General features: G+C 36.7%; 1 protein-coding gene across 4 annotated transcripts in view; it reads right to left on the minus strand.

Moving 5' to 3' along the window:
• The window catches only part of MSH2 (mutS homolog 2), a 78,144-nt gene that overhangs the window by 43,920 nt on the left and 17,737 nt on the right, over positions 1-16,487 (minus strand). For all 4 annotated transcript variants that reach the window (XM_064494517.1, XM_064494519.1, XM_064494518.1 and 1 more), the window contains exon 7: positions 12,950-13,149. In XM_064494517.1, the coding sequence (XP_064350587.1) occupies positions 12,950-13,149 (200 nt within the window). The remainder of the gene's footprint in view (positions 1-12,949; positions 13,150-16,487) is intronic.

Raw genomic sequence — 16,487 nt, forward strand, 5'->3', positions numbered from 1 at the left:
TTATTATTAATCAGAACAGTATCTAGACATATTTAGAAAATAGTACATATGTGTGAAACATTATTTAGACAGTCTATGAACAACACTTTGCCCACATAATGTCTGTTGTGCTACAATGCCTAGTTCTTTATTCTGAATTAGCTCACATGCTACTAAAGAGAGGAATGGTGGCAACAAAACATGATGGTGGCATTGCTGCACGAATGATTTTTTTCCCCCAGGCCATTAATGTTTTGAAGCGTTCAGAGGCAAGCTTTCACACAATTAAAGAGTAAGCGTAGCAATATAGAAGACCTCAGAATGGCTGGCTTAATGGCCACTATACTTTGTACTAAGTTAAGATAATGTGGAAAGGCTGAGTATAGATGAAGGATACAGAAACATTTGCCAATGTTTAAAACAAAATTTATTTACTGAATTCTATATACCCTGGTTCAGATTTTTAACTCTGTTGAAACTGATCTTTATTAGAAGCAAATGCCAGCGAAGGACATTTCAAATGAGGAAACAAGAGCCCCAGACTTTAAGGCTGCAAAGAGACACCTGATACTGGTGTGGGTACAAACGCGATGAAGATTTATGTAGGCTGCTGTTTTTATTAAAGTTAGTTAATGCTTTTGTTAGTAACTATTTAAAATTTTTCATGTATTTTGAGGTCTCTCTTAACTCTGTTTTTTCTGCAAGTTCTGTTTTCTACCACATGACTTTGGAGAAGGTAAAGTTTTCTGAGAAAACACAAGCAGTATTATGACAGAAAGACCTGTATAAACTTCAGAACCTATCATCCTCAACATAAGCTCCAGCCCCTCAGGCACACAGGCCCACCTTGCTACAGCTCTTCTCAAAGTTAAGGTCCCTTTTGTGCTCACCTGCTCCCGATCTTGCAAGCTAGCATCTCGAATTCCTTCCCCTGCCTGTAATTTGCACTGAGCCCTTGTTGCAAATTTTCAACTGTTTTTTTTTTTAAACTGGTTATGGTTTTAGTTAAAAATAACAGCTCTGAGATATAATTCATATACCAAACAATTCTCCATTTTAAAGTGTACAATTCAATGGCTTTTAGTATATTCACAGATTTGTGCAACTATCACCACATTCAATTTTTATACTCTGCCACAGCCCCCAAAAGAAACAAGGAACCCCGTATCCATTAGCAGTAATTTACTACTTCCCTCCAACCTCGCCACACCTCCAACCCTAGGTAACTACTAATGCACTTTCTTTATCTATAGATTTGCCTACTCTGGACATTTCATATAAATGGATCATATTATATTGTGACTGCCTTTTTTCACTTAGCATAATGTTTTCAAGGTTCACCCATGTTGTACCATGCATCAGTAGTTCATTACTTTTGACTGACAGATAATATCCCACTGTATGGATATGCCACATTTTATTTATTCATTTATCAACTGATGGGCATCATTGGGTTTGGATAAACTCCATTTTCCACTAGTTACCACAACCTAGAAAGCCATACATGATCTATCCTGGTCAAATGAAGGTCCACAGATCTTGAATATAAGGTAGTACATTAACACAGAAGTAAAACCCAGCTTTATTTGTTCTAATGTTTAACTGGAATCTAGCATTTCTTCCATTATTAATGTAGGCAATAAACCACAGTAGTATTACCAGTACTTCTGTCTTTGTCATCAATTAAAATTCCAGATATATTTTCATATCATATTACAGTTTTTGGAAATAACTTTATCATCTAAACTCATTAGTTCAAAACTAAAGGAGTAAGACTTCACTCGGATCATGTTATTTAATGCATTAATAAAAAGGAAATTTCTCAAGAATTTGTTTTATATTTTGATAAGAGTATTTCAATATAATTTGTTGCCTTTTTAACTCTATGTGTTTTATTTTTTGGATTCAAAAAGACTGTTCTGAGAAAAGGTTCACAGACTTTATTAGAAGCCAGAAGGGTCCACAGCACAAAAGAACCTCAGATCAGCTTCACTTCTCTGGTCTTACTTCCTAACACCTCCTTATTTTCTATCTCTACGTTTAATGACCCTAGTTTCCCTTCACCCCTTCAACAAGCCACGCTGTGAGCATTCACAGGACATGGCCCCACTAGCCTCCCCTAGATCTTAACAGCTGGCTCCTTATCATTCAAGATTCCCCTGAGACAGCAATTCCATAGAGGCCATCCTCGACCATTGTACTTAGTGTCTTCCTGGCCCCAGCCAAGTCACCGTGTCACATCAAAATATTATGTTTCCTTTATTGTACTTATCACTATTTGAAATTCTTGCTCATTTATTTGTTGTCTGTCTCCATCTACCCTTAAGAACAGGGACCTTATCTGCCATATCTACCACTGTACCTCCCAAAACAATGCCTGGCACAAAGTAGGCAACTGGTAACTGTATGTTGAATGAAAGACTTTATTATGGGAGTAAGAGACCAATGAAGCAATCAATCATTGGTCATTAGTTTTGATACACACAACACTCATCTAGCAAGGATACCAAAGATTGAACAGGGAAATAATTATTAGCTTCTTAAATGCATCAAAAGGGGGAGTATACTCAGCTCAGTGGTAGAGTGTGTGCTTGGCATGAACGAGGTCCTGGGTTCAATCCTCAGAACCTCCATTAAAAACAAATGCATAAATAAATAAATCTAATCACCTCCCTTCCCCCCCAAAATAAATTAATGCATCAAAAGCTGAAGTGTCCAAGTAATCAAATCATTAAATAATTTCTCTAAGAACTCCAAATTCATTGTCAGTCCCTAAAGATTCATTCATAACTCCTTGAAGATTTCATTTTCAAGAATGCTGCTGTATACCCAAAGGAGAAAAGACAATCTCTTCAATAAACAATGCTGGGAAAATTGGATATTCACACATAAAAGAATTAAATTAGACCCTTTTCTTGCACCACTCACAAAAATTAACTCGAAATAAATTAACTTAAATTTCTTAAACCTGAAAACATGAAACTCCTAGAAGAAAACATGGGGGAAAAGCTCCGTGACACAGGTCTTGGCAATGATTTTTTTGGCTATAACACCCAAAGCACAATTAATAAAATTAAAAACAAACAAGCGGGACTACATCAAATCAAAAAGCTTCTACACAACAAAAGAAACGGTCAACAAAGTGAAAAGCCAACCTACGGAATGGGAGAAAATATTTGCAAATCATTTATCTGATAAGGAGCTAATATCCAAAATAAAGAACACAACTCAACAGCAAACAAAAACCAAAACAAAACCCTGATTAATCCAATTAAAAAATGAGCAGAAGACTTGAATAGACACTTTTCCAAAGAAGATACATGAATGGCCAACAGGTACATGAAGAAATGCTCAACATTAGGGAAATGCAAATCAAAACCACAATGAAATAATGCCTCACGCCTACCAGAATGGCCATCATCAAAAAGACAAGATAACAAATGCTGGAGAAGATGTAGCAAAAAGAGAATACTTGAGCACTCTTGGTGGGATTGTAAACCGGTACAGCTACTATGGAATACAGCATGAAGGATCCTACCATAGGATCCTACCAATCGTAGAACTACCATACGATTCAACAATTTCACTCTTGGGAATATAGCCTAAGAAAACAGAAACACTTATTGGAAAAGATATCTGCACCCCCATGTTCATAGCAACATTATTTACAATAGCCAAAATATGGGAAAAACCTAACTATCCACTGATGGAAAAAGGGACAAAGAAAATGTGGTATGCATAAGTATGTGTACACCCCCCACACACACAATGGTTTAAAAAAAATCCACAAGGAAATACTGCCATTTGCAGTAACATGAATGGACCTTGAGAGCACTATGCTAAATAAGTTAAAGACACATGCTTTGTGATCTCACTTATACGTGAAATCTTAAAACAAAACAAAACAAAAACCAACAATAAAAACAACCCATATATAATAGAGATCAGATTTGTGGCTAGGAGGGGAGGGGGACTAGAGGAGGATGGTCAAAAGGTACAAACTTCCAGTTACAAAATAAATAAGTACTAAGGATGTAATGCACAGCATGATGCCACTGCTGATTGATACATATGAAAACTGTTAAGAGAGTAAGTAAATCCTAAGAGTTCTCATCACAAGGAAAAATAAAAAAAGAATGCTGCTGTGTGGCTCAGAAACCACTCAATAAGCACAAGAACTTACATTTCTATACAGCCTAAAGTATAATTTAATCACCATCAAACATTTCATCATCATTTACTATGATAAAAATTGTAACAAATTTCAGGATAAAATGAAAGCCCATAAGTCTATTGAGTAAGTAGTTCATTAAGATATACTCCTGGAATGATGCCCAGGCCACCTTCTAAGTGTATCAACACTAATTCTGGGACTTGTTTTCTCCGTCTTATCTATGTTCATGCCACTTAATCATAGATTGAAAGGAGAGTATCCTTAGTGAATTTAGAAAAGTTAATTTTCAAGTCACAAAAACACCAATGAAAACTACTTTGGCATGCGTACTGCCCCAAGATAAAATGTTGCCCTTTCTTGATATACTACTTTAGAATTTTCTTTTTATGACACCTATCACAATTATATTTTTGTGTGATTACCACCTGTCTAATGTCTGTTTCCCTCACATGCAACAAGGGCAGAGACAAGACTGTTTTTGTGCCTTACCGTAACAGCCTTGGCAACTAGCAGCATCAGGAACACAGTAAGCACTCCAGGTGGACATCCTTGCTGTTTCTGCTTCTCCCTTTCTTCCCTAACAGCCTCCGGATACTAGTCCCTTGTTATGATGTAAGTAATGAATTGATCAACTTTTGTTAATATATTTTTATCACTACAGAGACTAAAGTAAAATAAAGAAAACTGCAGGCCTCCAGGATCTCTTAAATAGCAACAGCAAGACAAAGCACCTTGAACTCCTGGCACAGCTTTTCATTATTACTTTCCAGTACTTTCCAGTTTTATACTGCTTAATTGTCAGTTTCATTTCTGGCATGTTAATTCACACTCTCCCTCCTACATTAAGTAGCATCTTCTGATTCTCCCAAAAGAAGTTACTGAGGACCTACTACATGTCAGAAGCTGAGCTGGAATACTCATTCCTCAGGCACAAACTCTATGCTCTTGGGGATGGAGAGGTGACACCGCCATTATACAACTAATTACAAAGAAGCGTGGCAAGTATAATGATAGAGAAATACCAGCAGCTTTGGAAACACATAACTAGGGCAGAGGTGTACCCAAATGCAGGAACAAGGCAGACTTTCCCGAAGGAATGACTTTTATGGTGAAAATCCAAAGATGAGAACAAAGCCAGGTGAGACACGAAGGGATAAATGTCTCCATCTAAAGGCACAGCACATACCAAGGCCATGGAGTGTACAGAATATGTAAGATCCAGTGGATGTTCAAGTTTACTTGAACAGATGTAAAAAACAAATGCAGTATGTTTTTTCAAATTATAGACCTTTCTCCATCATAAAGTTAACTCAGTAAATCTTGGCATTTTTTAATGAAATAAAATAGAAAATGCCAAAGTACACTGTAGTGTGGTTTCAGTTTTACACATTATTTCAGTTTATATTATCTATAATTTGTATGTATATTTACACTATTTACAGTTTTTATGTATACAGTGTCTACATATTGTTAAAAATAAGACAACAGGCCCAAAATGGAGGCACTTATGCCAAGTTCCATGTCACCAAACTGAGGCTTACCCTAATTAGTTTCAGCTCTCCCAGAAATGAAATCTTAAACTGGTCAATCAGGAATTGCCTGATCAGCACCAGTCAGATAATCTGCCTAATAGACCCCTGCCATCCCCTAAAGGAAAGTAACCTTGTAATAACCAACCTGCTTTTTCTGTCAAGGATAATTTCCTTGTTTCTACCCACATTTGCCTACAAAAGTTACACTTTGTACAGTTCCTTTCCATCTCCTGCAGGGATGCTGCCCAATTCATGAATAATTGAATAAAGCCATAAGATCTTTAAAATTCACTCATGGGAAATCCTCATGTTGAATTTTGTTTTTTAACAGTGCATAAACACACCCATGGATATGCACTGAGTCAAATGAAAATGTGTATCTTACTGTGGGTCGTGGTTAAAAAATCTGAGAAACACTGGTACTAGGAGAGAAAGGATACTTTTTAAACAAGTTTACACTTTAACCCTAAAGGCAGTGAAAAACCCCTGAAGGGTTAATGACACATTTATATTCTTATTTATAAATATATTTATATACTGAGAAAGACAGTTGGCTGAAGCAAAGAGAATGAATTAGAGGGAGCCAAGTCAAGGGACAGCAAGAGCATTAGGAGGCTGACAGTAGTTCAGGTAAGAAATGATTACAGCCTTAACTAGGGTGCTAGCAAAGAGGATGGAAAGGAGTCCAAGGAGAAGAATACATACTATGTGATGCCAAGAGGACTTGGTGACTGAGTGAATGCAATGAGGAAGAGCAAAGAGTCAAGGCTGATTCCCAAGGCAACTGGGTATAGATGATGGAGTCTTTATTGAGATAGAGAACACCAAAAGAGTTTGGAGAGAGGAATTCTGAGTAGACACTGAAACATAGGCTCATATGGGAAATCCTCAGTCAGAACTCCCATTCAGTGGCAGGTGGTCTGACCAGCAGTAGCCCACTTTATTAGTCAGACCATGACTTTCCAAGCTCACCAGAATATCAGCCACCATTCTGCCTCATTTATCTGTAAACTGCCAGACTCCTTTTGGCATCTGTGCTTGCCATGTCTGGTCTTATCCCCCATAGGAGGACACCAACATGCCACAGGTCCCCAACTCCCCACCACAAGAAGCCTTTCCTAGACCTGTGTCTGGCAAAGTTGAGGCTGCTGGTAAAACGGCGGCACCTAAATTATTGATAAATGCCTCTTCTCTCAAATCATTTATATTTTATTTAATATAATTGAGAAGTAACTGAAAATGGCTGGCAAATAATTAAGAAAAAGACAGTAAGACTTTCTAATCAGGTTAAATGAGCAATTCACAGGAAAATCAAAATGAACTATAGGATAGTTCTGGATGACAGATGCGAGGCAGCTCCCTGTAAGTGTCCTCCTGACACTAACTCAGGTCCAAGGCCTGGCACTAGTCACAAATCTGCTGAATCAGACCTTGCAAATAGTCTGTGACTGGGAAAATCAACCTAAAGACTAAATTAATTATAAAGTTAATATTAACACTCTTGTTCTATTAGATATTTTGGTAAATGGTAATAAAGACATGAGTTTCAATTAGCAAAGATTTAAAAATTTATTCTATGCCCATATTCCCTTGACTAATTTAACATAATTTCCTTATATTATTAATTCCAATCTAGAAGTTTTATTAAGTACAATTAAACTTAATCATGACCCTTTATATATATATTTACGAAATGGATTTTAAAACTCATGTAAGTGGAAGAAAGGCTGGCAAGATGCTGTTACTGAAAGTTTATAGTACTCACACAAATATGAGGCTGGAGCCAACAAATCACTAAATTAGCAAAGAAGCCAACAACAGAAGTGCAGGTGAATCATGGCAAAATGTCAAAATAATTTAATCACTCTGAATAACGATCTTCAACACAAAGCCACCTCCATTATTCCCTCACTGAAGTCAGCCGCCCTATAGTTTTCGCCTCTTATCCTCCCACATCATCCTTGCCCTCTCCCTTTACTCACCTTCTCTTGTCAGATTCTCTGGTCACACCATCCCTTTTGTTAAGCACAGCCACTTGTCCCAGTTCTTTATTCGCAAGTAATACTTTCTCCGACAACACCTCTTGTTTTCTTTTATTACTATTGTTGTTTTGACAAAATAGTACTTTTCTTTCTCCTACGCAGACTTTTCCTTCTAATTTCCATGATTATTTATGAGTATCATTTTACACTCATACTAGTCCTCTGCGAGAATAGAAAATATATACCAGTCTCTGCCCTGGTTTCTGACACAGAGCTCCTGAATGCTAAGAGCACTAGGAGCATCTTTTGTTCTAAGAAGGTGACCCAAGGTGGGCTCCTGAATAGTTCCTGGATACAGGCTGGTCACCTGAAAGACCAAGCCGTGATTAGGAGGAGCTAGAAATTTTCAGCTCCACACCCCATTCTCCAAGGAGGGGAGAGGGGCTCAAAATGGAGTTAATACTTGACCAAGCTTATGTGAGGAAGAGTCCATAAAATTCCAGTAGTTGTGGGGGGAGTTTTCAGGGAGCAAATACATCCACACCAGTTGGGTGACACACCCCAACTCCACAGGACAGAGACTCCCGTGCTCAGGACTCTCCCAGGCTCGTCCTAGTTATCTCTTCATCTGACTGTTCATCTGTATCCTTTATCAATAAATTGGTAATGTATAAGTGTTTCCCTGAGTTCCATGAACTGCTTTAGCAAATTAATTAAACCCAAGGAGGGGGTCATTGGGACCTTGTCTATAACCAGTTGGGCAGAAGCACAGGTGATAACCTGGGCTTGAGACTAGTATCTTAAGTGTGTGTCTGTGGTGGTGGGGAGGTTGGAGGGTGCCAATCTTCTGGTACTGAGCCCTTAACCTGGGGGATCTGATGCTATCTCCAGGTAGATAGTGTCAGAATTGAGATAAACTGTAGAATACCCAGTTAGTGTCACAGAAAATCCCTTGGCATGGGGGAAAACCTCCACACATTTAGTGACCAGAGTAAAATGTTCCCATGAATAGTAAAGGAAACACACAGGAGAAAGACTCATAGGAAGAAAGGAAGACAGGTGGGAAACAGTTTTCCTTTACAGCCCCAACCTCCTAAGATTATTTTTCCTTCCTCTCACACATCACCTCTTATCAGCAATTTTCTCATCTTATCTTTTGATAGAGTGTAATTTAAATGTCTTCTTTCCTCTCTTCCCATGACTACTTTCTTCACTATCTTCAATCTTATCGTCAATGATAAAAGCTTTCACATTACAATTATATTCCAGGGCCAACGGTCATATTATCTCTGCATCTCTATCCTTCCAATCAAATGACCTTGCACCCAAATCCCACAAAACACTGCCAACAAAATATACCAACTAACCACTAAAATGTACTAACTAATCACCACAATAAAAAGAAACAGTGTTGATGAGGATGCAAAGAAATGTTCTTGTACATCTTGTGGCTGGAACTGTAAATTAGTAAAACCTTCCTGGAAAAGTTATTTGTCAATACATAATTATTTGTCATTAAAACGCAGACAAGAGGGCAAAAGTCTGGAAGGATTTAAAAAAAAAATTAGCAGTGGTTTCTCTTCTAGAGTTAGACTGTGAGTTGACATTTTTACATTATGACTGTTACTATTAAAAAAAAAATGCACAGCCTGGCCCAGAAATTCTAGTTTTAGGAATTTATTAATAGAAAAATCACAAAATCGAAAAACCAGAGAGGTACACAAACCTTTAAAAGTTTATGCATAATTTCTTGGAACTTTAAAATAACAATAGATGCTAGCTAAAAATAAATTATACATTGTAAAGATTTTTAATATTTGTGAAGATTTATAAAGATTTTAATATTTGTAACAGTACTACTGTAAAATTAGTACTATTTTTATTAAATGTACAATTAGTACATTTTTATCCCACCAATACATACTACATTGTTGCATATGGCCCACTCTGTTATAATGCAACATATGCATTCCCCCTCAAAAAATCACAGCACTGTGCAATACTGTGCAATAAAAATCAGTTTATGAGACAGAAGGGGTCCAGGCGTAACACTCAGAAACTGTGATCAGTGACACATTTAAAAAAAAGAATAGGATATACACCTGAAATTAACATAATATTGTAAATCAACTATACTTCAATTAAAAATGAAATAAAAATTGATAAAAAAAATTTTAATGGATAGGAGCCTAATAAAACAGTTGTACAGTTTTATATATGTTAAATTAAATGGATAGGAAATACATAAATACTACAACAAATAATGCACTTTTATCTTGCAAAAGATGTGAAGTTTGCTTGTGGAGATGGATTTCCAATGGGTTACAGCTTCTGAGTTACTGTTAAATGGTGAAAGTTGTCTGAAATGGAGTGCAAAGTTGTAACATCAATGTGAATGAGTGTGGCTCCTAACACCACAGTGAACTGGGGTCACAGCAGATGTCTGAGGTACGTGTGTGTGTGTGTCTGTGTACATTTTGTGTATTGCTACACTGTTCAGTTCAGCTGGGTGCAATTTTCTGCATTCACTTAGTGATTCTCAAGAACAAAATGTGCACAAGCAACATAAAATGCACATTATGCTCAAACTGTTCCCTAATATATGAACCACACTGGAACAAGTCTTCATTGTCAAGGCAAATGTTATAGCAAAACAGACGGTAGATAATCTTGTTTAAAGACTGAAACAACATACACCAAAACATTAGTAATTATTACCTCTGGATGGCAGAATTACTACAAAGAATTTACCTTGCTTTTATAAACGGATAAAGATGAAATTTAAAGAAAATATCTCCACAATATAAAATCCAACCAGATCGTGTAGCTTTGTTGGCTAATGTTTAAAAAGTGCTACATTAGTAAAGCAGATTCGTTTGCAGAAATGGCAAATAAATTGGTTTTATATTCTTATCTTCCATTTAGGAAGTAACTAAGCAATCAGGTTAAAAAAAGGTGATTATTTTTAGACTAACTTACTATGTATTTTTACGCTATTTAAAGAGCAACAGAAATAAGCACAAGGTGCAATGGAAACCAGAGAAGGAAACATCTAACTGCATGAAGAGGGCAGAGGCGGCTTCACGGAAAGGGTGATATTTGAGCTCAATCTTAAAAACGTTAGTAGGGGTTCATCATGGGGACAAGGCAGTAAAGGGTATTTAAGAAAAAGGGAAAACAAGGACAGAAGTATAAAAGAGCAAAGAGCAGTCTCGACATGGGAGCTGGTGTAGTGAAGAGAAGGGCAGGTGAGGGAGTGTAAGGGAAGCTGACTGAGAAGCAGTGGGCAGGCTGTGCCCAGGAATGCGGCTTCTTCTGGTAGGTTATGGGAAGCAAATTAATGTGTTCAGAACTGAAGGGGAGGAAATGACATGATCAAATTTGCTAAGAAAGATTACTATGGGTTCACTGCAGAGGATGCACAGACTAGGAGAGGGAAAATAGCACATGAAAGGTTTTTAAATATATTAAAACAGAAACGGATGATAATTTGGATATGGGCAGAAGGAATAGTTACATACCTCAGTATGACAGCTGTTACAATAAAATAATCTGGATTCTTAGAGGAATTGTTTTAAGCACTATCAGAAATTTGCCCAAAATGCAGAATACTATTGTTTTAGGGTTTGCCTCAAATTTTTCATTTTAAAAGACATGAGGAATAGGAGAGGCCAAAAGTCTATTTTTCAAATAGGTTTTTCTTACAGGAGAAAGATTTAAAATAAAGTGTTTAATTACTGAATGCAAATCTACTTTCTATACTGTTGCTGCCCTCTGCTGTCTCTGAATTTACTTTATTTTCATTTTTTCCAGGAATAACATTAAAATGTTAATCAAAGCTAAAAACATCACAAAATGGCAGCTCATATTCAATTCCCAGCAATATACCAATATATTTTTTTAAACTTTTAATGATTTTATGATTTTAAAGACAGTGCATTTGGTTTTTCTTCAATAAATTAGTCTTAGTTTTGGCTTTCTCCATGAAATCAGTAGGCTAACGAGCTATGCTGAACTCTGAAAACTGCCATTCTATTGTTGTTTTTTTTTTAAACTCAAGAGAGGCACATGAAAAGATGCTCAACATCATTTATATTTTGTTATGTTATGTATTAGACATATAACTTTATAGTTACTAAAATACTTGTTATAGAAACCTTATGTTCACTTAGAGCTAAAAGCTATGCTTGTAAGGGAAAGTTGATTTTATCCATCAATACAATGTTGATTAACTAATATGTGACTTTGCTTACTTCACTCTAGTAACTTCACGCTGACTTCAACTGTTAGCATCAACACCCTTCATCTTAACTTTCTTTCATAGGTCGGCTGGAAAGGTTAATTCCAGCAGGCCCGGAATTAGCCTGCACTGTTTTCTTAAAGTCCCTGCATGACAATGACCCCTGGGTCAAGACATGAAACATACCAATTGTGTTACTGTGTAATGGCTAGTCCGAGGAGACTCAAGGTGGCTCATTCAGCTTACCAGCAGCACTGTTCGTGATTGATGATTCCCTGGTCTCAGGGAGGCCCCAAGAGGACTCTGCTACAGAAGTTAGTTACAGAACAGGAATACACCCATAAGATTAGCAAAATATTAAAAAGCCCAGCAAGACTGTTCCAAGGTGTTCTACACACATTAGTGGTCCTTGACCTGAGTAAGTGCACCTCAACAAGGACCTTTCAACAGGAACCTGTATCTGATCTCCCTGGCCCACTTACTGTGACAGCTTTTGGCTGTGATGCATTATCCTTACTTTTTAGTGCTGCTGCTAAACTGTATCCTTTTCCTATAATAAACCATTCTTTTATAAGCAATGTCATTTTGGGTCCTGTGAGTCTTCTTAAGCAATCAAACTCTATTCAACTGACGCTGTTAGTGCAATAGACCTATTAATAGACCCAGTAACCCAACACTCATTTCTGAAAAGCAAAAACTGTAAACTATCTCATGACTCCTGGCTTCTGCCATGCAGCTAGAGGTCAATCCAAACCTGTTACTAGAAAAACTTAAAGAAGAGTCACCAAAACAGCAAGGTCCCAGTGTAAAGCACAGGGAACTAACTATACTCAACACCTTGTAATAGCCTATAATGAAAAAGAATATGAAAAGGAACATATATGTATAACTAAATCACTATGCTGTATATCAGAAATTAACACAACATTGTAAACTGACTATATTGCAAATAAAAAAAAAGTCACCAAACCAACTTTCTAAGGACAGTACATTTGCCAAGTATACTGAGAGTGAACGAAAACAAAAACAAAATCATTGTTACCTTCATATTTTTCCAGAGCCTGAATAACATTAGGGAGTTGATTTATACCCTGATAGAGTCGATAACAATCTTGTAAGTTTGCAGCCTGTCTTTGAAATTTCTTGGCAAGTCGGTTAAGATCTGGAAATCGACGAAGTAAATCTTCTTGTAAACTCTGCCTCAATTCTGCATCTTCTACAAAAGCTTCCACTAAATTTAATCTGAAATAAATTATACTAGAATTAGTCTTAAACATTTTAGTATAAAATTAAAATTTGTCAACTAGATGCCTGTCTCAAATAAATGAACTCAAAAATTCCATGTGAGAAGCTTGAATCTATTTTGAAATGTTGACTTTTTGTAGAGGAAGGAAAAGTTCCAAAACTCTGTGATGCAAGCAGTTTCTAATTAGTTAATAACAAAATTAACTCAATTTGTTAATATACAATACCAAAATATACTCAGATATACTCAATTTTATTTGCCTTTCATCAAACCAACATTTCTGAAATAGAGGAATCTCATTATTGAGAGATTGTTGATACTGACACATCATTGAACATGTAAACAATGATCTTTAATGAAGACAATTACAATTCAAGAATGTTGCCAAATCCAATACTAATTCTATTAGAAGGTCCTATAAATTTTCAAAATGCATTCTAAAATTACCTCATGATATGTATGAAGCCAAAATTTCCTAATTAAAAACTGAAATAAATTTATTTCTTCCCAAAGTCGATAAATAAAATCTCAGCTTGTTTCAAGAACTGTAAAACATGCAGCTCATACTGCTTTTGTAATTTATTGGAGTCAGTGGCTTTGATTTTTTCCCTTGTAATCCACAGCAAGAAATATCTTTTACATCATAACCTAGCACACGCATGCACAGATATTGTAGAGGGCAAAATACACCACTTCAAAACATGTCGCTTAAGTGTCCATAAGGACTACTATAGTCCTTAAAGACTATTTTTAGCTGAGAACAATTGAGAAGCAGCAGAAAGGAGGAAAGCTCTTTGCCTTCTCCCTATTTGCCTAAAAGCAGAACAGAAATTTACAGAAGTGTCCCCGCTTCTTCCTTTACCAGGAAGGACAAAAATTAATCTCAACTTTAAACCCTTATCAGCCTGGAGATGGTACCAGGGGAACCTACATAATAGGTTACTAACTTGCCTTTATCCACCATTAGTTTCCCATATATTTGCCTTCCCACAGTTTGTAGCGCCTTTTCCTCAAAGTCCTTTTCCTTTGTCTTGTCTCTTCTCTGAAAATTTATTGTTCCTTTGCTACAATGCTACATAAGCCCAAGTTCTAACCAACCCTGGAGCCACTCATCCCTGAGTGCTCCCCCATGCGTATGCATAAACTTGTTTGTTTTTTTCTCTTGTCAATCTGTCTTTTGTCAGTCCAATTCATAGGGCCACAGTCAGAGAACTAGGAGAGTGGTAGAAAAAAGAAATTTTCCTCCCCAACAACATATAATTAAAATTTCACAGCATAATATTTAACTCTTACTATATATGATACTCTTATTTTTCTACTGTATTTAACTTTTCAAAAATGCTACAGTACTTTCCCAACCCACCACAGGGTCACAACATGCAGTCTTGAAAAACTATGTTGTAGATGGTACTGAAGTAACAGCTGACAGGTAAATTTATACAATCAAAGGTAGGGGAGATGGCTATGGGCACAGCAGATGACCCTAAGTTCAGAAGGCTATCAGAACAACTATTTTCCTTGTATTCGTGAACTATATGAGCAGTAAATCAACTCTCAAATTACAGAGAAACAGGAAATGGAAACAAATCAGCTTTCTAAATTTATTCACTATTTACATCAGCATTTACAAGTCCTGCATCATCAAAATGTTCATCCAGCATGTCATATGAAGGGGAAAATATACTGCCCCTAGAGTAATCATATAATGAACCCATTTTTCAACCTTGGCAATACTGACATTTAGGTTAGATAATTCTTTGCTGTGAGGGGATGTTCTGTGCTGCTTAACAGCATCCTTGAATTCTACCCATTATACTCTTTCCCAAGTAACAACCCAGAATGTCTCCAGACACTGCCAAATATCCTGTGGAAGGTGGGGGAGGAGGGCTGCCCCAGGCTGAGAACCACTGGTTTCAAGGAACTTGAATAAAAATTCATTTTTCAAAAGAAAAAAATAAGTAAAACTCTATAGAATGTTAAGGTAATATCTAGGCAGTTGGCAGTAGATTTATTTGTTGTAGTAAATGCCAAATTAGTGGGAAAGTAATCTGCTACCAAGCTTATAGTATGAACCAGTCACTGGGGCTATAAACAAACTTGGAGTGTAATTCAGGCACTTAACTGCTCCAGAGAAGATTTCTATGGCTTGTACTCCAGATTTAAAATACAAAACAAAACAAAGCTGAGCAATGGATGTAGCCAAATCACACAATACAACAAAGCACATTTAGACCTTCTAAGCTAAGCCTGTGGCTCTAACTGGGCTTCTCCAAGCTTGATCCAAGATCAGTGCATCAAAATCCCTTGGAGGCAGAAAGTACAGAATCCCTGGGGCTGGGGCCCAGCTGTGACACTGTAAGGAGCTTCTCAAGTGGTTCCTCTGCACAGAACAGTCTGAAAAAAGTTTAAGTCCTAACAATCACAAGAAATTCCTAAGTTCCCACGATAAAGCAGGAAGAGAGGTTTAAGTGGGAGAGGAAAAGGATGAAAGAATCCTAATGCTGGCTGACCTACCTCCTCATCTTTTTCTCTTCTTTTCCTAAAACTCCTGTATCGTAAAGCCACTCTCAGTAAATGGTAAGAATCCACAGAGAAGGCATTTCTGATCAAGAATTTCCAAGGAGGGAGGGTATAGCTCAGTGGCAGAGTGCATGCTTAGCATGCATGAGGTCCTGGGTTCAATTCTCAGTAACTTCATTAAAAAAAAAAATCAAAAAACTCCCTATGCCAAACCAGAGAATGAATCATAAACAATCAACACAATTCAAGAGCATAACTTTCCAGTAAAAATATTAAGAAAAACAAGAAGGGAATGAAAAAGCTTCTAAATCACACAGCACAAGGCAAGACACACAGCCCCCCCCTTTGGTCTGGATATCATTAAAGGTCTAATAAATTGCTACTTTCACAACTCTATTCAATATGCCATTTCAGAAATAATTACAGTATTAGTTCTGGCTAACAGAAGGTTTGCTTTTTTTTTTTAAAGACTGCTCTACTGTTTCCATGACAATGCCATTTTTAAGTCACAATTTTGAAGTACTGAAGTTACCGTTGGCATAACACAGTATACCTGTCAGTCCTACTCAAAATTACTCAGCTATCACAACTTGATACATTAATTCATAAATTGACTGGAATACAAGATAATTTTTAGGGTCAATTAATTTCTAAAATGCCAACAGAATAAATAAAGAAATTAATCATGAAATTTTTGGTATTTTAAAATCAACATTCTGTCCTTTCTTTAAAACTAGTATTTGTGATCTTTCACTGTAAGAACAGTTCACTGGAATTTCATGACAGCATATTTATATGACTGAGAACAAATCTG

Source organism: Camelus dromedarius, chromosome 15 (genome assembly GCF_036321535.1).
Source record: "Camelus dromedarius isolate mCamDro1 chromosome 15, mCamDro1.pat, whole genome shotgun sequence".
In the NCBI taxonomy this organism is placed as follows: Eukaryota; Metazoa; Chordata; class Mammalia; order Artiodactyla; family Camelidae; genus Camelus; species Camelus dromedarius.